Raw genomic sequence first — 27859 nt, 5'->3', positions numbered from 1 at the left:
AAGCTTTGAAAGGCTGCTTCAGCAGCCTCAGTCCAGACAAACCCCTTCTTTAAATTGTCCTTCTTTAAGGTGTGAGTTATGTGGCTAGTCTGACTGGCAAAGTCTAGAATGAATTGTCGATAGAAGTTTGCTAAACCTAGGAAACATTGTGTTTCTTTTATGGTAGAAGGAGAAGGCCACTCTAGGATAGCTTGTACCTTTTCTTGATCCATAGCTATGCCGGTGGGACTTAAATGATAGCCCAGATATTTGACTTCCGTTATGTCGAACTCACATTTCTCTGGTTTGCAAAATAGTTGATGATCACGAAGTCTTTGAAGAACTTGTTTCACATGGGAAGTATGGAGTTCAGGATTTCTAGAATAAATAAGAATGTCATCTAGGTAGATCACGACTGTCTGATTAAGTAGGTCTGAAAACACTGAGTCCATAAATCTCTGGAAGATTGCGGGGGCGTTAGTAAGACCAAACGGCATAACCCTATATTCAAAATGGCCAAATGGGGTCCTGAATGCTGTCTTCCATTCGTCGCCTTCTCTTATGCGTAAAAGGTGGTAGGCTCCTCGTAAATCCAATTTAGTAAAACGTTGGGCCCCTCTGATTGCTTCCAGTATGTCCCTGATGAGAGGCAAAGGATAACGATCTTTAATGGTGATTTTATTCAGACCTCGAAAATCCAGGCACGGACGAAGATCCTTAGTCTTCTTGGGCACAAAAAAGAGAGGGGCCCCAGCCGGAGACGACGATGGAACAATAAGACCACTCTGTATATTTTCGTCCAGATACTCCTTTAGAACTTCCCTTTCGGGTTCCGTGAGGGAGTACATCCTCCCAAAAGGAACAATTGTGCCGGGTTCTAATGGAATTGCACAATCATATTCTCGATGTGGAGGTAGCACAGGTTTTGACGGTTTTTGGAAAATATCCTGAAACTCCAAATAGTGGTCTGGGACCCCTTGGACCGTATTAATGGACATACCAGTGGCACCTTCAGTAGCTAAGGATCTTTTCGGAGACCAATACTTGTCGGAAGTAAAACAGTTCTCATGACAAAATTGCGAAGACAAAGAGACTGTCCGGGTAACCCAATTTATATATGGGTTATGTCTAATGAGCCACGGAATTCCAAGAATGATGGTATGGTTAGGGGACGTAATAAGATCGAAGGAGATGTGTTCTTGATGGTTTCCCACCTGTAGACTTAACATCAGGGTAGTGGTGTCTACAGGACCAGAGGATATCAAAGATCCATCCACAGTGTGTACCTGTTCGGGTACTTCTTTTGCTTGAGTAGGAACTAGGTTAGCAGCAGCCCATGTCTTGTCCATGTATATACCACTAGCACCACAGTCTAGTAATGCCATAGTCTTTTCTTGACGACCGTCAGGAAGTTGTAACAGGACAGGAAAGATGAACAAGGCAGTTGTATTGTCATTAAAGGAGCTGATGGAAGGTATAGCTGTAGATCCCGTCCCCTCCCTTCTTACAGAGGACGGGAGGTGGCGTTTCCCGAAGGTCTGGACGGACGTACTGGACAGGTACGGAGTATGTGACCAGCAGAACCACAATACAGGCACAACCCTCTCTTGCGTCTGTCTTCTCGTTCACTAGCAGAGAGCGGACCTCGGGTAGTATCCACCTGCATGGGTTCCCCTTCGATGTCTCTAGCAGGAGTGCGAGGTTCCTCGGAACGCTGCAGGTATGCACGTGAGCTACTTGGCTGGGTAAACCCTCTACTCCTTTTCTTTTCCGATCTCCGTTCCTGAAGACGATATTCGATGGACAGTGCTTGATCCATCAGGCCACGAAGATCTTCCGCTCTGGTAGAATGCACTAGTTCATCCTTTATTTCTTCTTTGAGTCCTCTACGAAATAATGTTACCAGAGTACGTTCCACCCAAGTGGTCTCTGCCGCCAGCTGACGAAAACGGGTTATATATTGCAGGACGTCTTGGGAGCCTTGTTGGATGTCGCACAAGGCTTCTTCAGCGGAGGTTTCCAATCCAGGACGGCTAAACATTTGTTTGAAGCGACTCACAAAGGCGGAATAGTCTGACAATACAGGGTCGTCGGAGGACACCATCGGGGTTGCCCAGGCCAAGGCTGGACCGGATAAGGCACTGATAAGATAACCCACCTTGGTCCTGTCGTGGGAGAATTGAGTAGGTCGGAAGGCGAAATACACCGTTAAAGCATCCAAGAACTCGCGAAGCTTGGTTGGTTCACCAGAGAAACAAGGGGTAGAAGCGGAGATTGTCGGAACATCACTGGTGCGGAGGGCCAAAGCCTGTCGTAACGCAGCATTTTCATTACGTAGTTGTTGCAATTCCTGGGCTTGTTGCTGAATCGTGGTTAACAGAGATTGCTCCGGATCTGCAGCAGCCGCCACTGTATTATCCATGGTGTTTGAGGACGTCGGAATGGTTAGGCGCTGCAATCTGTCACGACTCACGTGCTGCTTGCGCCTGGAATTTGCAGATCTGGTGGCGTGAATCTTCAATGTTCGGCTTTGGCCCAAAAAGGGGCGACTCTTTCTGGTAGCCACGGTGCTGTAGGCAATGGAGACACCAAGAACAGACCGTGCCCTTCAGAAAGTAGCGCCAGAGGGAAAAACCCCTTCCAAAGGGGAAAAACCTCCAAACAGGAAAAGTCCTGGAGAAAAACAAGAACAAACAAACAGGAATCCAAAAGGAGCAAAAATCAGAAAACACAGAATGCTGAGTCCAAAACCAAAAGGCAAGGAAATCAGGAGCGAAGACACCAACTGAGCAGAAAGTGTTGCAGCGCAAAGAAAGAGGAAAAACACAGCCCTTATATACCAAAAAACAGGAAGTGACCCACAGGAAGTAAAAGGACACCATCTTAGATAGGGAAACAATATATAGAACAGAATAGTAGAGGAACCATAGAGAATAGGGAACAAGGAATGCTGGGAAAGCACAGGAATCTGGGAAGGAGGAAAAGACATAAAGAAAGGCACACAACAGACTGCAAAAAGAAGAAAGGACAAAGAAACGAAGAAAAACAGGTAAGAGGGTTCAGAGACCCCTGGGACAGTGAAAGGCAGAAGGAAGAACGAGGCCCCAAGCAAATCTGGGGCCTCGAAACGCGCAGGAGAGGCTGGGGGCGCGCCGCGTCTTAATAACGCGGTGCGCGGCCCGAGCCGAACGCCCGGCAGAAGTCGAGCTCTCGGCTCACGCCGCACCGCGCGGCGCGACACTACGTTCAACTGACATCTTTTTTTTTTAACAAATGGGGGTCTCTCTTTGGGCCCCCCCACATAAGACACTGGGGCACAAATGCCCTGCCTGTCCTCTTTTGGTCCTTCTTATTTTTTTAAAAGTACTTTGGGACCAAACCCAGGCCCTGTTATGGCAGTTGCAACAGAAATGTTTTGTTACTGTCAACTAATCTGAGTTCGAGTCTTTGTGCTCAACTTTGGGACTGCAGACCTAAAAGACAATGGGAGCAGAAAGTTCTCTCTTCCAATGCGTGGGGGATTTTATTTTCAAATTCAGGACTGCGGACAGTCTGCTGACCCAGGTTCAACAATTGCTTGTGGAATATAATTCCAGATATTTCTAACTTTAAACAAATCTTTTAAGCCCTACTAACACATTTATGATACACTAATTTCTCACACGGTTTTACACCAAACCAAGCGAAGGCACTTCCCTGAGTAAGGTTCTTGCTGTATGCCATCTGTGACGAATTTCCTTTAGCTGTTCTTTTCTGTTACAGAGAGAACAGATTCCTAGCAGAGTTAAAATTAGAAACGCCACTTTTTGTAGCTCCCCCATTATGTAAGCCCCTTTCCCCGTGCCTGGAACTTGGCATGCCACACCCAAAGTGGCTCAGTGTTTTTTCTGTGTGCAGATTCTTCAGATGACTTCAAAGGTAAACAGTATTTTAGTGGACACTCTGATCTAAACATAACTACACTCTGCCTATCACCAGTTTTAAGTGACCACCTAGCTCTGTATGTTAACCCAGTGTAGCATGTTCTTCACATGGCAGCATTTGATGTATTATGATTGCTACATCCTTTGGTCAGTATATTGTGAGTTCAAGCACCTACCAGCCAAATAAATATGCTGACACCAACTTGCACTTTTCCTGAAGGTCTCCCACCAAACACCACAATGAATGCTGGGGGTCTTCAAGGCAATTTCATACCACACAAAATTTAGGGGATAGTAACCATCAGACACACGGTAGAGATGAGTGGATCTTCAGAGCCTAGAAAGTGTATTTCCGAGAGGAATGGGGACAGACGTTCATTCCCAGTGCTATTTTGGTATTGTTCAAAATTAAAGTAAAGAGAGAGTGGCCAGAAAGGAGACCCAACAAAATGTGTCTCCTGTGAGCTCTGCTTGTAAGGCCCCAAACCCTCCCCCCCACCCCACAATGGCGAATCCTTGCAGGAGAGGCATTCACCCATGGTTCCCCCCATCCTTCGTAGTAATGGGGCGTGTTGAGGGCCCCTCTGAACCCTGCATAGCTGCTTGTAAGCTCGAGCTCGCTCACTATGAGCGACTGAGGATGGCGCAGCAGCCATTTTGGGGCCAAGCCGCGAAACCTGCATGGGATGAAGCTCCACCTCGAGCATGGGGCTTGGCGGGAGTACCCTGTCTCAATGCACCACTGGAATCCTGCAAAGCGAGCGGTCCTCTAATATGCGGCGAGTGGTGCATGACCCACCCCCTGGGAGGCCCGCAATTAGTTCAACATTGGCAGGCCCTGCAGAGAGATCGGGCCTGCCTCAAAACACCTGTTGTCCAAGAGATGATCTTGGGAGCTAGCCTGGGAGGGCCTCCCCGTTTGATGGCATCTGGGCCTAGCGAGGACATAATGGATGCAATGGCAGCCCAATGGCAATTGCGCGCTCGGCAAGCCTTCACGAGCCCGGTGATCCCACTCGTACTCTGCCCATACCTTGGCCCGGTGTAAAGAATACAAGGACATCTCAGAGCACTTGTAACACAACAGGATTCCATACTGCTGGGGCTTTCCGCTTTGTATCCATTTCACGTTCCAGGACAAGTGGATTACTGCCCTCATGCCACAGTATTCTTGCGAGACCCTTTGATTGCCTTCCACCTCACGCAGAGCATCTCCATGAATCCAGGGACCTTGTATTGGTGGATGGGGGGTGGCATATCCAACCTTTCTGAGAGATGAAGAAAAACGCACGTAAACAGCAACTTCAAGCAGACAGAGACTGACGCTCACCTTTCCCAGATTAAGACACTCCGCCCTGAACTCCTTCTTGAAGAATACAGGACGATGTCTATCTCGCCTTAGTGGCAAACCAGTCGTAATGTTTTCTACCTCCTGCTGAACAATGATTCACTTTCATTTTATCTTCTGTGAGTACTAAGAGGGTTGGGGGCATGTTTTTTTCCAGGACCCTTGCCCTACCTTACTGAACTTTACTTTTGTTTTCCAAGGTTTCCTACCTTGATTACTTCTAGTGAGAAGGCCCATAAACATTACAGTTGGATGGTGTCTGGGTTGACTATTCGATGCTTGGCTTTCTGCCTATTCTATGATTGTTACTGCTGTTTGTTTTTTGTTTGTTTTTATTGACAATCAGATGCGTCCAATTCCAGGTTGATGGGGGGTGGGGCACACTCCATACACTATGCCTTCTACATGAGTAGTGACCACCTATATCAATTTCCATGGCCACTTTACACATCATTTCCCTCAATGTACAAGGCTTGAATACCCCACACAGGTCATTGACGAATTGGCTACCACACAAAGAAGTGGATGTGGCACTTCTTCAGGAGTTGCACCTCCCCTGAATCGATGCAAAACGCCTCCACTCCTATTGGTATCCTACACGGTTTCACTCCACTCAAACTTGCAAGTCCTAAAGGGTGGTATTGTCTGACAAGACCTCTCCTTTAAACTAGACAGTACATACAGAGATCTGGAGGGGCGGCAGGTAGGGATACATGGCATGTTCCGCTCTACCGGTATGACCGTAGCTTCCATATATGGCCCTATTGTGAACAGAGAGTAGTTCTATTCTGGGCTTTCATGAGGATCTTCCACTTTGCAAAGGGTGATGTTGTAATAGGTGGAAACTTCAATGTCTCACTAGTCCCACGACTCAATCGCTCTCACCCCTTGCAGGGCGAACCTCATACACCTACAGCTTTAACACACCCAGGGTATATTGGACCTGGCCTTAGTAGAAACCTAGCTGCACCACCACCCTCAGGAGAGAGACTACACGTTTTATTCTAACATTCGTAAGACATATTTACGACTCAACTATTTCTTAGTCTCTCAGTCCTTGCTTCCCAGGCTTGTAGACCATGGAATAGATGTTAGTCCTGTCCGATCACGATCCAGTGTGGCTTTCATTAAGTCTTGTTGTGCCACAGCAACCATTTCCAAGGCCAGGAGTCATCAATGAAGTTGTGCTTCATGACCCAACCCTTCATGACTGCATCAAAGATGTAATTGAACATTTACTTCCCCGAAAATGACACCGGTGAGGTGTCTTCTGCGAATCCTTGGGATGCTACGAAAGCGGTCTTCAGAGGGGAGCTCATCTCCTATAAAGGAACTTTTGAATGAGTGACCAAACTCTGCAAAGAAGAATTGGAACCACAGATACAATAAGCTGAGATGAGACACACAGAGAGGGGAACACATAGGACACTGCAAGATTTGCAAAATCTTAGGGGTGGACTTGAGCACATCCAGCTGAAGGAAGCATCTAAGAAGCTTCTCTACATCATCCAAAATTACTATGAAGACGGGGATCCGCTTTTGGCTCACAAACTGTTCATCCTCACCACACGCAATCACATCAGGAATTTTGAGAATGATGAAGGCCATCTGCACCATGAAACAGACAACATAATTAATGTCTTTCACCAGTACTATTCCACTCCATACCAGGCTCAACATCTCAGTGATCAACATCAAGATAATCACCTTCTTACTTACACCCCGAATAGGAATGAGGAGATGCGTCTCCTCAAAGAAGGCATTACCCCAGACGAGGTTGATGAGGTCCGGGCAGTGATTAGTAACCTCCCGTTGTGGAAAGTGCTGGGTCCAGACAGGTACTCAGCTTACTTTTTATAAAGCCTACATCTCCCTTTTAATAAACCCTGTGGCAAAGGTGTTCAATTCCTTTCTGAAATCCAGACTGGTTACTGATAAAATGCTGAAATCTCATATTACGCTCCTCTTAAAGCCTTGTAAACCCGCTACACACTGCTCTTCATTCAGGCCCATTGCGCTCTTGAAATTCAATCTGAAATGTTTGGCGTAAATCCTTGTAGCCTGCCTCCATCACATATGTCCCTGTCTCATTGCTCCCCACCAATCCAGATTCATCCACAATTGACAGGCAATACACATCTAGCGGCAACACTCATGGAGGTTGCTGAAAGGCGGAAGCAACCAATGGCCCTCCTCTCCCTCAATGCAGAGAAGGTGTTTGACAGGGAAGACTAGGTATTCCTGCCTATATTTTTAGATAAGATCCACTTGGGGCCCAAGATGAGAACCTTTATTCAAGCCAACTTCAAGAAGCCTGCTACGAAACTCCAAATCAATGCCTCATATTCCTTACCGGTTCTGCTCACTAGGGGAACACAGCAAGGGTGTCATTCCGTCCCCCTTAATCTTCACCCTCACAATGAAACCCTTAAAAGCAAGGATTCAAAATGACCCCTCAATTCATGGAATAACAATAGATGGCAGAGAGCACAAATTGTCTCCCTTCGCCGATGACATCCTCTGCTTCATTACTGACCTAAATACTACCTTCCCGGCACTGATGAGGGAGCAAGATCACTTCTCCCAAGCGTCAGACTTTAAAATCAATTTCTCAAAATCACAGGGCATGGAGGTGGCAAACCTGCTGAATAGCTTCCAAGACCCCATCCAGAGAGGCAGCTTCCAATGAGAGACGTCAGCGGTCACCTGCTTGTGGATTCAACTCCTCCCAAGCACAAGCAACATCTATAACAGAGTCCTTCCTCTTCTCACTTACTTTTTCAAGGACCTCTACTGGTGGGGCAAGCTCGAGATGTCCTGGCTAGAATTAACTTCATGCCCTGTCTGTTGTATGTTCTCCAAACCCTCCTTCTTGTAATCCGAAAAGAGACTCATATGCAGATTTGTACCAAAATGCTTGACTTTGTGTTGTGGGGGGGGACAAGTCCCTGAGAGTAGCAAGGGTCTCACTCTTTCGACCTACAGTGGACAACGGCCTGGGCTTTCCAGACATCACCACACACATACACGTTGCACAACTCCACCCCTCCCTTTACTGTAACTATGACCCTGCTGTTGACTTCTACATTTTTGGCGCATCAGCAAGAGGTGCAGCATAGACGGACATTTCTGACTTACCCTTTCTCGCATACCCCCTTGTCGCACAATCCTGATTTTCCCCCGGACATGGTGAACCCTGGCTCCTTTAGTTGGAATCAGGCCCACTCACTGTGCATGCGATGTTTCTGTGACAATGTGGTTTCTACGGCCACAGAGGGATCTAGAACAGTGGTTCCCAACCTGTGGTCCGGGGACACATGGGGGTCCGCGTAGCCTCCTCAGGGGGTCCGCGACTGCTTGGAAAATTAAATAATATTAACAGATTAGGTCCCCAGCTTTCAGTAATGACTCACTAGAGGGGTCCCTGGATCAGTGCTTAATTTGTGCTTGTTGTTTCCATTGCTGAGCACCGGCACTTATTTTTGAGGGCCGGGGCTTATTCTTATGCTGCAAGCAAAAGACACATATGGGAAAGACGGAGGAAGAGAAAAAGCGAAAAAGCGCCACAAAGGGAGAAAGCAGAAAGCTGCTCGATTGAGCTGAAGGGGCCTGTAAATGGATTAAAGAGGCTGGAGATGGTTTCGGGATTACGCTGCCTCAGTATTCGGTTCTCTGACATTTAAATGCAGCAGCTGCATGTTTAAGAGGAAGGCTCTGGGCACAGGCACGTTTTTATTTAGAAATTAAGCACTGCCCTGGATACTAATAATGATTCAGTGGGGGTCCCTGGGTTCCAATAATAATAAAGTGGGGGTCCACAGAAGTCAAAAGGTTGGGAACCACTGATCTAGAACATAAATTTGCAGCGACCAGGCGAGACACCTACAGGCTAAGTCAGGCGCTACACTCGGCAGGCAGACATCAGCAGCACACTTAGCTATGCAACCAGAAGAAACACCTATCGAAGCCCCATACCTTAACAACATCCACTGCAGAGGCATATTATAGGTCTACCAATATATCTTGAACCTTGCTCCCCCTCAAAAACATGCATACTTGCGGCAATGGGAGAGAGAGTTGGACACCAGATTTCAGACGAGACGAGGAGTACCATATGGCAGAGAGCTGCTAAATCTTCAATCTGTCTCAGATACAAAAAGTACACTTATAAAATACTCCCACTTTGGTACCTCACACCTGTCAGATGAAGTCCTTTGCACAACACAAGCCATTACGAATGTCTTGCTGCCTCCCGACCCACTCACAAACCTTCTGGGAGACCTAGAGGCAGACTCTTTCCCACGACGATTCCTCAGGATCGACTGTTCTCTCGTCTATTACTAGCAGCGCAATTGAGTGTGGCCCAGGTGTGGAAACAGCCGCAGGCACCTTTGTCGAACATGTGGTGGGGAAAGATCTGGTCTGTGTAGGCCATAAAAAAACTAACAGCTATTGTACGTGATCGAGTGGCCAAACTTGAAGCAACATGGCGCCAATTCACCACTTACAGACAATGGGTACAAAGGGCGGGGGGGTCTCCAAATGAGGATGTCCAGGACTTTGAAGGCATCTGAAATATATGTTATGTCTCCCTCGGACCAGACAATCTGGAGCCAGGTGCCCGAAATGATTGCTAAGACTTATTGGGTTTGGTTAACCCATTCGCTGCCAGGCCTTTTCCCCTCCTGTGCCGAGCCTTTTTTTGGCTATTTGGGGCAGTTCACGCTTAGGCCCTCATAACTTTTTGTTCACATAAGCTACCCACGCCAAATTTGCGTCCTTTTTTTCCAACATCCTAGGGATTCTAGAGGTACCCAGACTTTGTGGGTTCCCCTGAAGGAGACCAAGAAATTAGCCAAAATACAGTGAAAATTTGTTTTAGTTTTTCAAAAAATTGGAAAAAAGGGCTGCAGAAGGCGGCTCGTGGTTTTTTCCCTGAAAATGGCATCAACAAAGGGTTTGCGGTGGCAAGATCACCTTCTTCCCAGCTTTCAGGAACAGGCAGACTTGAATTGGAAAACCCCATTTTTCAATACAATTTTGACATTTTACTGGGACATACCCCATTTTTACTATTTTTTGTGCTTTCAGCCTCCTTCCAGTTAGTGACTAAAATGGGTGAGAAACCAATGCTGGATCCCAGAAAGCTAAACATTTCTGAAAAGTAGACAAAATTCTGAATTTAGCAAGTGGTCATTTGTGTAGATCCTACAAGTGTTTCCTACAGAAAATAACAGCTGAGGTAAAAAAATATTGAAATTGAGGTGAAAAAAACAGCCATTTTTCTCCACGTTTTACTCTGTAACTTTTTCCGGTAATGTCAGATTTTTGAAAGCAATATACCGTTACGTCAGCTGGACTCTTCTGGTTGCGGGGATATATAGGGCTTGTAGGCTCATCAAGAACCTTAGGTACTCAGAGCCAATAAATGAGCTGCACCTTGCAATGGGTTTTTATTCTATGACGGGTATACAGCAATTCATTTGCTGAAATATAAAAAGTGAAAAATAGGTATCAAGAAAACCTTTGTATTTCCAAAATGGCCACAAGATAAGGTGTTGAGAAGCAGTGGTTATTTGCACATCTCTGAATTCCAGGGTGCCCATACTAGAATGTGAATTACAGGGCATTTCTCAAATAGATGTCTTTTTTACACACTGCCTTACATTTGGAAGGAAAAATGTAGAGAAAGACAAAGGGCAACAACACTTGTTTTGCTATTCTGTGTTCCCCCACGTCTCCCGATACAAATGGTACCTCACTTGTGTGGGTAGGCCTAGCGCCCACGAAAGGAAATGGCCCAAAACACAACGTGGACACATCACATTTTTTCACAGAAAACAGAGGTGTTTTTTACAAAGTGCCTACCTGTGGATTTTGGCCTCTTGCTCAGCGGGCACCTGGGGAAACCTAGCAAACCAGTGCACTTTTTAAAACTAGACACCTAGAGGAATCCAAGATGGGGTGACTTGTGGGGCTCTGACCAGGTTCTGTTACCCAGAATCCTTTGCAAACCTCAAAATGTGGCCAAAAAAACACTTTTCCTCTCATATCGGTGACAGAAAGTTCTGGCATCTGAGAGGAGCCACAAATGTCCTTCCACCCAGTGTTCCCCCAAGTCTGCCGATAAAAATGGTACCTCACTTGTGTGGGTAGGCCTAGCGGCCACGAAAGGAAATGGCCCAAAACACAACATGGACACATCACATTTTATCACAGAAAACTGAGGTGTTTTTTACAAAGTGCCTACCTGTGGATTGTGGCCTCTAGCTCAGCCGGCAACTGGGTAAACCTAGCAAACCAGCGCATATTTGAAAACTAGACACCTAGGGGAATCCAAGATGGGGTGACTTGTGGGGCTCTGACCAGGTTCTGTTACCCAGAATCCTTTGCAAACCTCAGAATGTGACCCAAAAAACACTTTTTCCTCTCATTTCGGTGACAGAAAGTTCTGGAATCCGAGAGGAGCCACAAATTTCCTTCCACCCAGCCTTCCCCCAAGTCTCCTGATAAACAAGGTACCTCACTTTTGTAAGTGGGCCTACTGCCCGTGAAAGGAAATGCCCCAAAACACTATCGGGACACATGAAAATTATCAAATACAAAACTACCTGTTTTTGCGGGGGCACCTGCGTTTTTGATCCTGGGCTCAGCATCCTTCTAGGGAAACCTATCAAACCAAGACATTTCTGAACACTAGACATCCGACAGAGTCCAGTGAGGTGTGACTTGCCTGGATCCCCCAATGTTTTCTTACCTAGAATCCTCAGCAAACCTCCAATTTAGCTAAAAAATCACATTTTTCCCACATTTCTGCATGTGATCACTGCACTTGGACACATTTCATACCACCCAATGTTCCCCTCAGTCTCCTGGTAAAAATGATACCTCCTTTGTGTAGGTGGGCCAAGTACTTGTGAAAGGGAATAGCCAAAAACATGTCGATATTGAGGGGGAACCAAAGGGGGTCCAATAGGCCAGTTTGCAAAAAAACATTTTTAGGCTGACAAGTGCAGCTGGGTGGTAGGAATTTTGTGGATTCCTGCAGATTCCGGAAGGTTCCATCACAAAAACGTGGGAAAAATGTGTGATTTCCAGCAAAGTTGGAGGTTTGCAGGGGATTGTGGGTACATAAATGGTGCGGGTGCATGTGAAACACACCACCCTGGAATCACCCAGATGTTTAGTTTTCAGATGTGTCTAGGTCTTGTGAATTTTTCTACATGGCAGCATCCCAAAGTCCATAAAGTGCAGCCCTCACCATTCCAAGTGGGACGATTTTGAGTAAGCCAAGCTCTCATGGCCCAAATGTAAAACTAAAACCCAAAATAATCAAATGTCTTCTTGCTTGCTGTGGGATAAGATGTTTTAGAGTGCGGGGGAGAGCTGAAAGACTGTTACCCCTTCAGTTGAGGTGGGGGCGTAACCAGGCCCATACTGGTTGGTAGCCACCACCCCAATATTTTTAGTTTTTTTTAAATTCCCTGGCATCTAGTAGACTTTCTGCCCCCCCCCCCGGGGTGTGGATCTGGGGTAATTGCTCCATCTGCCCACTGGTGGGCCGAACAACTTTGGCCCCATTTATTTAGGGTGGGGGTATGGCCATACCCCCACCCTCTCATTTTTGAAAAAAAAACTTCCCTGGCCTGTGGTGGGCTTTCTGCCCCCCCCCCTTGGGGGCAGATGGGCCATTGGGGGCAGATTTGGCCAACAGTAATGTGTCCCCATGGGGAACGACCTTTACCCAAGGGGCTGCTCCCCTAAAGAAAACACACGCATACACACACACCAATCTCTGGTGCCTAAGTGGTTTCTGCCCCCATGGGGGCAGATTTGCCTAACAACAATCGGCCGATCTGCCCTTAAGTGGGGCAGAAATGGTCTAAATACAATTTGCCCCCCAGGGGAGCGACCCTTGACTAAGGGGTCGCTCCCCACCTCTAAAAAACAAAAAAATCCCATAAAAATGTATCCCTGGCGCCTAGAGGCTTCTGCACCCCCTGGGGGCAGATCGGCCTAATAACAATAGACTGATCTGCCCTCAGGGGGGGCAGAAATGGCCTAAAATAAATTTGCCCCCCCACCCCCTCGGGGAGCGACCCTTGCCTACATGGTCGCTCCCCTTGCATGACATTGGCGCAAAAAGAAAAGATCCCCGGTGCCTAGTGGTTTCTGCCCCCCTTGGGGGCAGATTGACCTAAAATCTGTAGAAATGGCCTAAATACAATTTGCCCCTCCAGGGGAGCGACCCTTGCCTAAAGGGTCGCTCCCCATCTGTAAAACAACAACTGAAAATCCCCGGTGCCTAGTGGGGGCAGATCGGCCTAATTAAAATAGGCTGATCTGTCCCCCAGGGGGGCAGAAATGGCCTAAAATAAATCCCCACCCCCTTGCCTAAGGGTTTGCTCCCCTTGCTTGAAATTCACGGAAAAAAAAACTCCCTGGTGTCTAGTGGTTTCTGTCCCCCTTGGGGGCAGATTGGCCTCATAAAAATAGGTCAAACTGCCCCCAATGGGGGCAGAAATGGCCTAAATATAATTTGCCCACTAGGGGAGCGACCCTTGCCTAAGGGGTCGCTCCCCACCTCTAAAAAAAATACCTTTCCTTCCCTTTGAAGCCTCCCAAGCCTCCTCCACGTGATCGGAAGAGAAATGCTGAACATTTCTCTTCCGATCGTGCTGGAAGCTGAGCTTCCAGCGCGCTGAGAGGAGGCCTCTGTGATAGTCAGTGCACGATTGCGCGCTGACGTCACAGGGGGGGGGGGTGGAGGTGTTGGGGGGCTGTCAGGGGTGGAAGGGGAAGGGCTTCCCCTTCCATCCCTGCCTTTGGGGGTTGGGAGGGAAGAACTCAGAGGGAGCACTAGCGCTCCCTCTGGGCCTGTGCCCAGGACGTAATGGTTACGTCCTGGGCACACAAGCACTGTGCCGCAGGACATAACCATTATGTCCGTGGCACAGAAGGGGTTAAGGGGCCTCAGAGGTTTCCTATATACTTATTGAGCGGGGTCGTACTAAATGTGTAATAGTTGTATTTAACAACAGTGTCTGGGTTGTCTTCCCGATACTTTATTTTTCACACCGCTTCACCCGTAAATGTACTGCGTGTCCTACTGTTTTGCTAAAAATGCAAAATAAAATTGTTAACGAAAATTCGAGTAAACCAATATCGGCAGTTTTGCACATTTGGCAAACATACCACTAACCTTGGAGTTCCGAAGTACCGTGCTACTCGCCGTGAAGCGATTCATTTCCTCGTCAGGGGTAGTAAGGTTATATAATTCCAATTACAATATAGCACTACTGCATACAATATTATTGTAACTGCCATTAAAGTATATAATCGTAACTTAAGTAAATATGAATAATTTGGAAAATTATATTTTTACTATCAATTTTATTCTTTCCAGTGGTCAACACCTTCTGAAATAATTGCAAATTACCAGTCTCAGAATATATGGATTGCACCGCCTCAGCTCTATGAATTAAGCAGAATGGCCCGTCTACCTTCACTGCTTAAACTGCATCAATTTAGTGTTGATCGTGCTTTGGAAGGATGTGAACGTTGGATGTCTTTGGTCATAGCCACTCCAGATCAGTACATACAGATCTTACCAGGTACAGTAACATCCTATATATAAAAACAATTATTTTCTGTTCATACTGAACCCTGTATGTCGGTTGATATTTTTAAAACATCTGAAAATGGATCTGGGGATTCTAGTGTTGATGTCCACAATATGACAGCCTTTGACATCAGGTTTGCAAAACTTTCATTAGTAATAATGAAAGTTGATCTTAATGTACTAGCTGCTACAAATATTCAAACAAGCACTGGCAAAGCCAATAGGTATCGCGTTCGCTGGCAGCCAATGCCAGACTTTGGCTCTGGCTTTGACAATGCTTGTGTTATCATGTTTTTCGTAATTGTACAACTTTATTGTTGGATGTCTTTACTAATATAAAAACAAAAGGTCTGCAAGCAAAAATATTTGATATCAGAAAGCACACATTGCACTGAAGGGAATTACTTTGTGTGAGGATGGTCTCCTTATGAAAGAGCAGAATGTTGTCACTCACACGGAAGTTAGTCAGTGACTGAATTGGACTGACCCACTTCTTTATCCTGTATGTTGTACTGGGTGGAAGAAAAATATGAATGCTTCAACAACAGACGAGTGGAAGAGGACTGTCTGAAAGCCCCTATAGGTAAGTATATTCTACATATAATTTTGGTAAAATCATTAGGGTTTGGCTAACACCAGACCTGTAATGGACAAAACTGTTCCTTCAGGAAATACCATAGGTCACCAACACTATCAATATATGGTTGAAAAGGTGATTTGAGAGGCGAGGAAACCAAAGGCAGACAGTAATTATCATGGCTGTGTTTGATCGAGACGTGCACCCAGGAAAATCCATGCTTGAGTGAAAGACTGTACTTTGCTCCTCAACCAGGTAAACATCCTGAACAACGACGCCGGAACCACGACATCGTTGTTAACGCGAGCGGAACCAGTCTTGCATTAAGAATGACTCCCTTTTTCTCTGCCTTAACCACGCATGTCCTGAACAACGCACATGCGTGATTAAGGGAGAGAAAAAGGGAGTCAGCATCGGGACAGGACGCGGTCAGGTAAGTGGGGGGTAGTTTTGTTTTTGGGGTGGAGGGTCGGGTAATTTTGTTTTTTGGGGCGGGGTGGGGGTTAGGTGTAATTTTGTATTTAGGGCAGGTGGGGGGTGGGTTGGGGGGCTCAGGGTAATTTTGTATTTAGGGTGGGTTTTTATGGGGGTCAGGGTAATTTTGTTTTAAGGGGTGGGGTAGTTTTATTTTTGGGTGTGGGGTTGGTTGTTTTTAGGGCAGGTGGGTGGTTGGGGTAGGTTTTAGGGCTTAGGGTGGGTGGGGGGTGTAGGGGTACTGTTTAGGGGCGGGTAGGGGGTCGGGATAGTGTAGGAGGCTGGCCTGGTTTTTAGTGGGTACCTAAGGTACTTACACCTTGTACCAGCTCCAGTTATCCCTTATTACTGAAATGTAGGCAGTCTTCTAGCAGCTTAGGCTGTCTAAAAGTAGCTGAAACAGAGCAGCCAAGGCTGAACTAGGAGACATGCAAAGCTCTTGTAATACCACTATAGTCACACAGTACTTATACACAATAAAAGACAATACTCAGTGTTACCAAAAATAAAGGTACTTTATTTTAGTGACACAAGGCCAAAAATATCTTAGAGGCAAGACTCCTTCTGGAGGTAAGTAATATTATACACAATATATACACTAGTAGTCAAAATCAGGTAAGTAAACAGTAAGAAAATAGTGCAAATAGTGAAAAACACAATAGATTGCAATAGGCCTAGGAGCAACACAAACCAAATACTAAAATACTGGAATGCGAATAACAAATTCCCCTCCAGGCAAGTGTAGTGTGTAGAAGGGCGCTGGGAGTATAGGAAAACACCACTGACAAATAGGTAGAATTTGGGGGTAACATGCCAAGGAAGAAGGTACTTCCCTACAGGTAGTTTTCTTTTTGGGGCGGGTGAGGGGGTCATGGTAATTTTATTTTGTGGGTGGTGGGTCGATGTAGTTTTATTTTTAGGGCGGGGTCGGGGTAATTTTGTTTTTAGGGTCAGAGTAGATTTATTTTTTGGGTGGGAGTCATTTGTTTTTAGGGTGGGTGGGGGGGTCGGGTAGGTTTTAGGGCTCAGGGTGGGTGGGGGGTATCAGGGTAGTTTTTAGGGGCGGGTGGGGAGCGGGGTAGGTTTTATTTTATGGTGCGTGGGGGGGGTCAGGGTAGTTGTATTTTTAGGGTGGGTGGGGTGGATGGCATGTGAAAACCATGCATGGGGTTCCACACATGCCTTTACTAGGCATGCCTATACAACAAAAAATTGTTGTAGAGGCATCCGTTGTAAAGGCCTTCGTGGAAACAACACGGTCGTTGTTCTGACCGCGTTGTTCAGGCATGCAGGGTTCGCGCATGCGTTGTTCCATCATACAACCCCTCAACCAGCATGGTAACTCCAAGCAGGCGCAGTGTGCTGTTACGAGGGCCCCACTGAACATTCACAATTAGAAAAGTCAATGACCTATATGTTTTGGTTTATCACAACATAATGGAAATATTCTCTGGGTACTTAATTAATGCTCGTTTTTCAAATTTTGGTGAACAATGTATCAAGCAAGCACTGCAGATGGTTTTTCAGGACGCTAGAACCTATTCTGTGTCATCGCATGTGGCAAACAACCTAAAGATAATTTCGTAGTATGCAATGTAAACTCCACCTGAGCAAAATAGACAACAAATCTCTAGTACTTCCTTGCTGATTTGGCGACAAAGATATGTTCATAGAGCCGGACTGCTATGCAGGAATAAATATTCTGAACCTTGAAGATGCCAGAAAATGGTCAGGAAATATTTGCAAAAAACACGGGCCGATCGGAATCACAAGTCAGGAATGCTAGGCACATATCATTTCACAGAGCAGACTACCCAAAATGTCTGATTTTGAAACAAATGTGAATGTATTGTTTATTTTACCAAAGTAAACGGTAGATGTGGAAGTATGCAGATTAGCAGCACAAAAGCCCTCCTAAATCAGTTTACATCCCTTAAACTTACTCTATATCCCCTATCACCGGACTGCGGTAGTGCACACGCCCTTCTGGTCAGAGCCCATTTTCATAATTCCACAACATGTATTTAATTCTGCAAAGTTTATCTCTAGACCGAATATTTGAACCCTCTTCTTTCTTTAGAATGCCGATACGCACACATTTGCCTCATGGTTGGATCCACCTCTCCTTTTGGGTCAAGGATTTATCAAACTGGATATTATTGCTTTAACTACTGCAGCAAATATTTTTTTCCGAGTGAAGGAAAATGCAAAAAAAAAAAATACCAAAATACTCATTTGTTTTAACATACAGAGAGTCCTGCAGGAAGATAAGAGCGATATCTAAAGAGAAACCTTAACATGTTTATGGTGACAGGAATTTGGCTTGTTTAGGAGCCCATGTTGGGCGAAACCACATGTTGCTGTGAAGGACCTGAGGTTCAACTCTAATGGTTACAAACATGCTCAACAGGGCCTTTCCAACAAAAGGTTCTCTGTCCCTAAGCAGGAAGGATGCTTTTAAAAATAACTGGTCTGCGTAATAGGTAAATGAAGGGACCACGTAATCAGCTCGGTAAATCTTTTTTAGAGAAAAAACGCAAATACCAGCTGCCTTATACCCTCAATGTTTAATCAGATACTTTATTCCAATTATTTGTATCCGTTTGGCCGCTGAATATAAATTAAATTATTTTAGAAACTTTGTAACTTTCCCCCCAAAATTATGCTTCATAAAAATAAAGCAAATAAAAAAAGACTACGCATTTTTACAAAGCATATGCCCCGTTTACTGGTCTATCTCCTGTGAAAGCATGGCGTGCGCCCTGAACTGCAGACAGCCACATAGTAAAGAGGATGGGAAAATGTGTCTTTGGTTGTTTTGCTGATAGGGATAACTTGACGTGAGAAGGGACCAGGTGGCTCAAGTGGCACAAAAATGCATCAGAAACCAGCACTTTTGATATCATAGGGAGGAAGGGGCAGAGGAGGAGCCAGGCGCGTGAATGCCGGATGTGAATGTATTTGTCTATCGTTGCCTCCACTTCTACATTACTAAAAAAGAAGGATTTTCAGACCACTGAATTGTGCTAGCGTGCTATCTTTTAGGTGGGTGGACACATGTGCAGGGGTAAAATGCTCTTACTCAGACTCACTCTGAGTGACTAAAACAGTGGCAGAAGGCGCATTGGCCCATGCTATATGATGTAGTTGGTAGGAGAGAATTATAAATGGCACAACCGTAGATCAGTGGGTGACGAGGAATGGCTGAAAGCCTGTATGTATATTATATGTATACTTTTTAGTAAAAAAGATAATGTTTTGGCCAACGCCAAACCTACAAACAGACTTTAATAAAGCCCAGTTGCCCATTCCAGTATTAACCTTTATACAGCCCATGTAAATCGCCACCATAATAACATCGTGCAAAACTTGTCTGACAGTTTCTATCCTAGAAACCTCTTGCCCAGCAAAATCCTCGAAAAATGTGCTAATATTTTGGACTCTCTCAAAACCTAATGCATCAACCAGTCGTTTTTTAGAAGGAGCAAATACTGGGTCTATCAGACAAGTCATCACCCTCTCTCCCTTGCTTAAGAACATTTTTTTTCTGAATTTTGCAAGTTCGATACACCCTTAAGTATAAAACATAAGCTAACAGTTCGGGGGATCTTTTCATTCTAAGATTAGGCCTCGATGTTGTGTGATGCATGCATGCAAGATGGGCAATGATTTTTGCAGTCTAGATGTGTATTGACATTCATTTGTTATAGGATAGAGGTGTTAATTAGAATACAAATAGTGCACTCCCAAATTATATCTACACCAAACATGTATTAAAAAGAAGATAATAGGAAGCCTGCTGGGTACAGGAAATAGTTGGAGAAGATGGTGTCAAACACAACATGGTGAGAGGGATTGCATACCTTGATGAGGTGCAGATCCCAACTTTGAGTTCGGAGGATCGCATATCAGTAGAAGAAGACCTCACCGTCGCAGAGAAACTCACTGCCATTGGCAAACAAAAACGTGGGAAGATCCTAATGCATAACAGCAGAGCTTTTTGAGAAACAAGCCGGACTGTTGGGTCCACATCTGCTTAATCTAGTCACAGGGGCCAAGAGCAATGGCATTCTCCCATTAGACCTACGGAGTGCCACAATAGTCGTAATCCGCAAACACAGGAAGCCTGAGACAAAATATAGCTCTTACCATTTGATATCTCTCCTAAACATATAGACCAAGATATTAGCCACAAGACTACTGATGGCAGCCACCTACTTTATTCACACTAACCAACCGGGCTTCATGCCTGAGAGGTCCACTAGATATAACCTCCACAGGTTATCTAACTGATTAGAACAAGTAAAACACAGAGAAAACCCCCACATGCTGCTATCCCTAGATGCCGAGAAGGCCTTTGACACCGTTCACTGTCCCTTCCTGAAGCAGGTCTTATTGAGATATGGATTTAGCCCCAGATTTTGTGCTTGGATTGACCTGCTGTACATAAAGCTGGTCACCGGAGACCAATCAGCAGAGTTCCCAATTGAGAGACACGAGACCCGGCTGTCCACTCTCCCCTCTGCTGTTTTCCCTGGTGTTGGAACCCCTGGTATGCATTGTCAGTTCACATCCAGAATTTACTGGTTTTCAGGAGCGAGAGGAAGCGACGGAGGATGAGCCGATTTCATTATATGCAGATGATATCGTCCTGTACATAACACACCCACACACCACCCTTCCCACAGTACACCAGGTCTTCAAAAACTATGGGGACCATGCAAGGTATAAGTTCAACTGGGACAATTCAGCCTATGCCCTGTTGGTGTTCTCTTCACAGCAGGTGCTCTTCCCAGACACTTTCACGTAGACCAAGTGGGATTTCGATATCTAGGCATATAGATTACAACAAATCGAGAGGGCAGTTTAGACCACAACATTAGGCACGTGGTGATGGAATTCCACTGGGAGGAAGACCGATGGAAATCATTGCCCTTAACTCTATTAGGAAGGGCGGCCATGTACAAAGTGATAAGTCTCCCAAAACTCCTTTACATTCTCCAGAACACATACCGTAAGATACCAAAAGAAATGTTTTGTAAAATAGAAGGCGAAGTCTGGAAGCTGTTATAGAATGGGGGACTCCTGCGAGCAGCTTTGTATACGCTACAGCGCAACCAATACAAAGGGGCATTTCCCTCCCCGGTATCCGGGTCTATTTCTAGGCAGCACATTTAGTGGCAATAAATGAATGGGGTCACCTGCCCTGGGATCACTCGACATACGCATTAGAAAGGGCACAATTCCACACTCACACATATGTCCATTATTTATAGGGAGGGAAAGGATCAAATAAACTGTTACCTGCAACCCAGATGATGCTGGATGACTGGAAAGGGGCAACAAGGTGGATGAAAGGGAGTAAACGGATCACTCCAGAAATCACTCTTTGGGCAGGGACCCAGTTGAAAGAAATTAGGAAGCTGAAGTGGCATGGGATACCCTTGGCATCTCCTATGAGGTCACCCACTTTGAAAACTGAGCCCTCTTCCCCTTCAGCTCTCCCCAGTGAGAATACCAGCTAAGCGACCCAAACACTATAAAAATCTCCAACTGAAACAAGCTTGGAGGGCGGAAGAGCTTGACATAGGAAACATGCTGGATTATGCACCGCTAGAGGGGGGCTGCTCATGGGCAGAATAGAAGGGAAAGCAGTGTCCTGGTCTTACAAAACACTCAATAATAATAGGCCAGACATTCTGTTGAAACCAAGAGTATGGTGGATGGAACACATAGGTGAACTGGATGATACTGACTGGGAAGCGGCATTAATGCACCCAAGGGAAGTCACAATTAAATTCAGATTTAAACTGATTGGATTTTGTTATACTACAACAGAGCCCATCTTCATAGATTCGACTGGGCCCCCTCACCCGACAGCCTGAGATGTGAGATGGAGAAGGGAACGTTAATCCATACAATATGGGAATGCCCCCGCATTCAGCTATACCGGGCCATTATAATAGGGGAACTAAACAAAATACTGGGAATAGACAAGCCACATGACCCAAAGAACATTCTTTTAGGCATCCCCACAGATGAGGATGTGCCCGAGCTGGACGTCTGCTAGGTAACCTGGGCATTGTCGTGGCCATGAGGGACATAGCCAGATACCCGGGTGCCCCAAGGGCACTCACCCTGCAGGAATGGAAGCTGGGGATGGACACTTACATGGCGCCGGAAAGAGTAACATACAAAGCGAGAGGGTGCCTCAAAACATTCCATGAGGTATGGAGTCTCTGGTTAAACTATTATAGTATCGATATGGGTGATGATGAGATAATTCCCCAGACCACATAAGTGTTTCAAAAGATTTTGAACTACGCTGCAACACAGTGGCTGTGTCCCACCAAGTCACTGCGAAATTTTTGACACTGTACTGTACCGCTGTAATCATTGAATGTGTAACTATCCATTCCCATGTGATAAAGTTTTACAGATGCGTTGTTTGGCATCAAATGTTGGTCATGGAAAGAAAACCCCAATAAAATATTTATAAAAAACATATTTCCCACCTTGCAATCAAACAGAAACCTATCTGTCAAAAAGCAGGTGTAACAGTACACAGGAAGTATTTTTTATGTAAAATAAATAAATAAAAATTAGCAAATACATATTTCATCAATACTGCTCTTGAAATTATCTAAAGACAACCCCAAAAAAAATCCCCAAAAAGATTCGTGACTTTTCAACAGATGTCTATTAATTGGACCCGCCAGCCTCCAAAGCATTTCAAGTTTTGTCCCATTCAAAATACTAACAATCTTTTGCAAGATACTGCATATCAAACAATGAATCCCTCAAGCTGGTGAACTATGATGACCTACAATATTTCAATTCATGCCATCTCACTCAAAGAGATGCAGGTAAGGCTTACTGACAGAAGAGGTTGAAACATGTCTGTGACATTCCCTCTACTGTTGAATATTCTGGCATTTAGATAGAGAAAATTACATTCCCAGTTGGTAGTTCCACTCTCCCCGCAATGTTACACTTGGATGTACAAAAAAATGTTAAATTACTAAAACTTCATGAGCATAAATGTGAACACTGAAAACTCTGGGAGGACAGCGAATTAAATATTATAGGCCACATGAACTAAGATTATGTTCTAAGACAAGGAAAGGAAACCATGATGAATTCTGAAAACCCCCAGCTTAATGGTGGTTCATTCATAGTTGGAACTAGTCACACATGCAGCATAATGGGTTCTACATTTCTTTTTCTGTGTTTTCAGCCTGTGAAAAATGTCACCTCATGTAATCAGTATAAGTCAAAATACTCAAAAGCCAAAAGAGGTCATCCAGTTAATAGTGTCACAGTTGGCCTCAAAACCGAAACAACCATCATCAAGCAGAGGAATATTCTGGAAGTCTACTGTTGGTGATGGTTACAGATGTAGGACTGGGTAAATAGAGCAGTTCACATGTGCAGCCATAAGCAAGGTCTACCTTAACCAAATTATGTGGGGTCTGGAAACCATTTTATCTTTCTGTGCTTCATCTCCGCTGGTTGCCAAATTAGAAATGCTTACAAGCAAGCTCCTATACGAGTTGCTAAACAAACACTGAATATTAACATCCAGTCGTAAGCAAACCAACTGTCCATTCATTAATAAGAGCATTGCAAACTGCTACTTATTGAAATCATGCAACATCTTAAGTGAGAAAATAATAATTTTAAGGCAAAGAATACATTGGTGTCTAAAATCTGCTGAGAGGGAAAACTGCCTGCAAGGTAAGAGAAACCGCTCATGAAATAATGAATATAATAATAATATAGAGTTAAGATATATTCTTGTTAGTAATGCAACATGTTTGTGCAGCATTCCCATAAATGCACAGAAGCTTGTGTACTTTTTTCCTTTTCCCAGAAGCAATATGTAAGAAACTTCAAAGAAGCCTTTTCATATAAGATTACTGCCAGAGGCAGCACAATGTTGGCAATAAATTTCACTAACAGTACCTTTGCGTTGATATTTGAGAATATATGTACAGGGTGGTGAAAATTGATACACTCTTCTAAATGAATCTTATAGGGAAAACATCGACTGCACAAATGCATCAATCTACGTTGACACACAATGTATTTTATAAGGTGCAACCACCATCTGCTTCATCTCTTCCCTCGAAGCCATTTACAGTGGACTTCTGCATTGGGAGTGATTTCGCTTTTCCTAAGAAATTCTTGTGTTATGTTGGACTCCCCACGTTAGTGATTCATGCTAATAATATGTTCACAAAAGGATGTTTCTGGGTTTTTCGTTCAATCAATAATAAACCCCAAAAAATGTTTGTAAAAAAAAAAAAAAAAAAAAAAAAAAGATAATAATAAACTACATTTTATTTTTAATTTTATCTTGTTATCCTCTTAAGAAACCGTTTTGCACCACTTAACCATCAAATGGCATCTTTAAAAGGTTGTAATATGGAACAGGTTAACGCAGTGGTTGTTTTGAAACCATCACATAGTATGATTGCCTGTATGGCAATAGCAAGAGCATGCAGAGATATAAAGCCAGTGTACAAAATGTCAGAAATAAAACTGCAATACACAAGGAGCTCCGAAAAAGACGCTGGGGGCTATCATACCTCACTTTGTTGTAAGAATGTTAGTAATGTGAACATTACTTAAATTACTATTGTTTTCCTGACAGATTGTTCTGTGGATAATCACACATTTGTTTTGCAGACAGCTTTTATTGAAACGTGTCAATCCACACTCACTACACATAGGCGAGCACAATGTAGCAAAACATCGAGGGGGCAGACGCCTCCCAACAGGGTATCACCAGTAATTCAGCATAACACCCACAACAAAGATAACGATCACTCAAAATGTGTTGCCCACACGTGCACATACACAAACACACACACACAGCTGAGGCAGATAGCAAGCACGGAACACGGCGCTGCAATTGGAGGAAGGCTGCCAGCTCCAATAGAAGAACCCAAACACTCCCCCTCACCTCCCAAAATCCTGCGGTGCCTGAACCTTTCTCACTTGTGGATAGACAGACATGCTGCCTTTAACCAAGACAATTATGACTGCATGTGGCATTAAGAAAAATAAACTTATAACATAAAAAAAGGTTTTTTTGTCATTCGGCCCGGTGACCATTGTAGCAAAATAGAAATAGTTATACAACTTGTAGGAAAATGCCCCTTTTGACATGCCCCCCCAAATGTTTTTGCCTGATATCTGATGTTGACGACTTGACTGAGTGTTGTAGGAAAGTACCATCTTGCCTGGCATGTTACCCCCATTTTTCACTGTATATATGTTGTTTTAGTCTATGTGTCACTGGGACCCTGTCAGGCAGGGCCCCAGTGCTCATAAGTGTGCCCTGTATGTGTTCCCTGTGTGATGACTAACTGTCTCACTGAGGCTCTGCTAACCAGAACCTCAGTGGTTATGCTCTCTCTGCTTTCTAAATTGTCACTAACAGGCTAGTGACCAATTTCACCAATTCACATTGGCATACTGGAACACCCTTATAATTCCCTAGTATATGGTACTGACGTACCCAGGGTATTGGGGTTCCAGGAGATCCCTATGGGCTGCAGTATTTCTTTTGCCACCCATAGGGAGATCTGACAATTCTTACACAGGCCTGCCAGTGCAGCCTAAGTGAAATAACTTCCACGTTATTTCACAGCCATTTACCACTGCACTTAATTAACTTATAAGTCACCTATATGTCTAACCTTCACCTGGTGAAGGTTGGGTGCAAAGTTACTTAGTGTGAGGGCACCCTGGCACTAGCCAAGGTGCCCCCACATCGTTCAGGGCAAATTCCCCGGACTTTGTGATTGCGGGGACACCATTACACACGTGCACTGCACATAGGTCACTACCTATGTACAGCGTCACAATGGTAACTCCGAACATGGCCATGTAATATGTCTAGGATCATGGAATTGTCCCCCCATAATTCCATGATCCCCCGTGTCTCTAGCACAGAACCCGGGTACTGCCAAACTGCCTTTCCGGGGTTTTCACTGCAGCTGCTGCTGCTGCCAACCCCTCAGACAGGTTTCTGCCCTCCTGGGGTCCAGCCAGGCCTGGCCCAGGAAGGCAGAACAAAGGACTTCCTCAGAGAGAGGGTGTTACACCCTCTCCCTTTGGAAATAGGTGTCAGGGCTGGGGAAGAGTAGCCTCCCCCAGCCTCTGGAAATGCTTTGATGGGCAGAGATGGTGCCCATCTCTGCATAAGCCAGTCTACACTGGTTCAGGGATCCCCCAGCCCTGCTCTGGCGCGAAACTGGACAAAGGAAAGGGGAGTGACCACTCCCCTGACCTGCACCTCCCTGGTGAGGTGCCCAGAGCTCCTCCAGCATGCCCCAGACCTCTGACATCTTGGATTCAGAGGTGTGCTGGCACACTGGACTGCTCTGAGTGGCCAGGGCTAGCAGGTGACGTCAGAGGCTCCTTCTGATTGGCTCTTACCTTTCTTACTAGCCTATCCTCCTTCCTAGGTAGCCAAACCTCCTTTTCTGGCTATTTAGGGTCTCTGCTTTGTGGAATTCTTCAGATACCGAATGCAAGAGCTCACCAGAGTTCTTCTGCATCTCCCTCTTCACCTTCTGCCAAAGGATCGACCGCTGACTACTCAGGATGCCTGCAAAACCGCAACAAAGTAGCAAAGACGACTACTGCAACCTTGTATCGCTTCATCCTGCCAGCTTTCTCGACTGTTTTCCTGGTGGTGCATGCTCTGTGGGTAGCCTGCCTCCTTCTTGCACCAGGAGCTCTGAAGAAATCTCCTGTGGGTCGACGGAATCTTCCCCCTGCAACCGCAGGCAACAAAAGACTTCATCACCGGTCCTCTGGGTCCCCTCTCAGCACGACGAGCGTGGTCCCTGGAACTCAGCAACTCTTTCCAAGTGACTCCCACAGTCCAGTGACTCTTCAGTCCAAGTTTGGTGGAGGTAAGTCCTTGCCTCCCCACGCTAGACTGCATTGCTGGGTACCGCATGATTTGCAGCTGCTCCGGCTCCTGTGCACTCTTCCAGGATTACCTTTGTGCACAGCCAAGCCTGGGTCCCCGACACTCTAACCTGCAGTGCACAACCTTCTGAGTTGTCCTCCGGCGTCGTGGGACTCCCTTTTCTGACTTCGGGTGGACTCCGGTTCACTCCTCTTCCAAGTGCCTGTTCCGGTACTTCTGCGGGTGCTGCCTGCTTCTGAGAGGGCTCCCTGACTTGCTGGGCGCCCCCTCTGTCTCCTCATCCAAGTGGCGACATCCTGGTCCCTCCTGGGCCACAGCAGCATCCAAAGGCTTGTTTTCGGTCTTTCTGCGTGGGAACACCTCTGCAAGCTTCTTCACGACATGGGACATCCATCCTCCAAAGGAGAAGTTCCTAGTCCTCTTCGTTCTTGCAGAACACAAAGCTTCTTCCATCCGGTGGCAGCTTCCTTGCACCCTCAGCTGGCATTTCCTGGGCTCCTGCCCACTCTCGACACTGTCGCGACTCTTGGACTTGGTCCCCTTGTCTTACAGGTACTCAGGTCCGGAAATCCACTGTTGTTGCATTGCTGGTGTTGGTCTTCCTTGCAGAATCTCCCTATCACGACTTCTGTGCTCTCTGGGGGTTGTAGGTGCACTTTACACCTACCTTACAGGGTCTTGGGGGTGGCTATTTTTCTAACCCTCAATGTTTTCTTACAGTCCCAGCTACCTTCTACAAGCTCTAATAGGTTTGGGGTCCATTTGTGGTTCGCATTCCACTTTTGGAGTATATGGTTTGTGTTGCCCCTATACCTATGTGCTCCTATTGCAATCTATTGTAACTTTACAGTGCTTGCATTACTTCCTTTTGCTATTACTGCATATTTTTGGTATTGTGTACATATATCTTGTGTATATTTCTCATCCTCATACTGAGGGTACTCACTGAGATACTTTTGGCATATTGTCATAAAAATAAAGTACC

The 27859-nt window shown here is 45.4% G+C and overlaps 1 protein-coding gene across 5 annotated transcripts in view; it reads left to right on the top strand.

Annotated features, from left to right (window-relative positions):
• The window catches only part of NUDT19 (nudix hydrolase 19), a 168835-nt gene that overhangs the window by 99067 nt on the left and 41909 nt on the right, over positions 1-27859 (top strand). For all 5 annotated transcript variants that reach the window (XM_069216569.1, XM_069216570.1, XM_069216572.1 and 2 more), the window contains exon 3: positions 14657-14864. In XM_069216569.1, the coding sequence (XP_069072670.1) occupies positions 14657-14864 (208 nt within the window). The remainder of the gene's footprint in view (positions 1-14656; positions 14865-27859) is intronic.

The sequence above is a fragment of the Pleurodeles waltl genome, chromosome 12 (assembly GCF_031143425.1).
Source record: "Pleurodeles waltl isolate 20211129_DDA chromosome 12, aPleWal1.hap1.20221129, whole genome shotgun sequence".
NCBI lineage: Eukaryota > Metazoa > Chordata > Amphibia > Caudata > Salamandridae > Pleurodeles > Pleurodeles waltl.
Note: the sequence above shows the minus strand (reverse complement) of the source record. Positions and strands in the feature narration are given on the sequence as shown.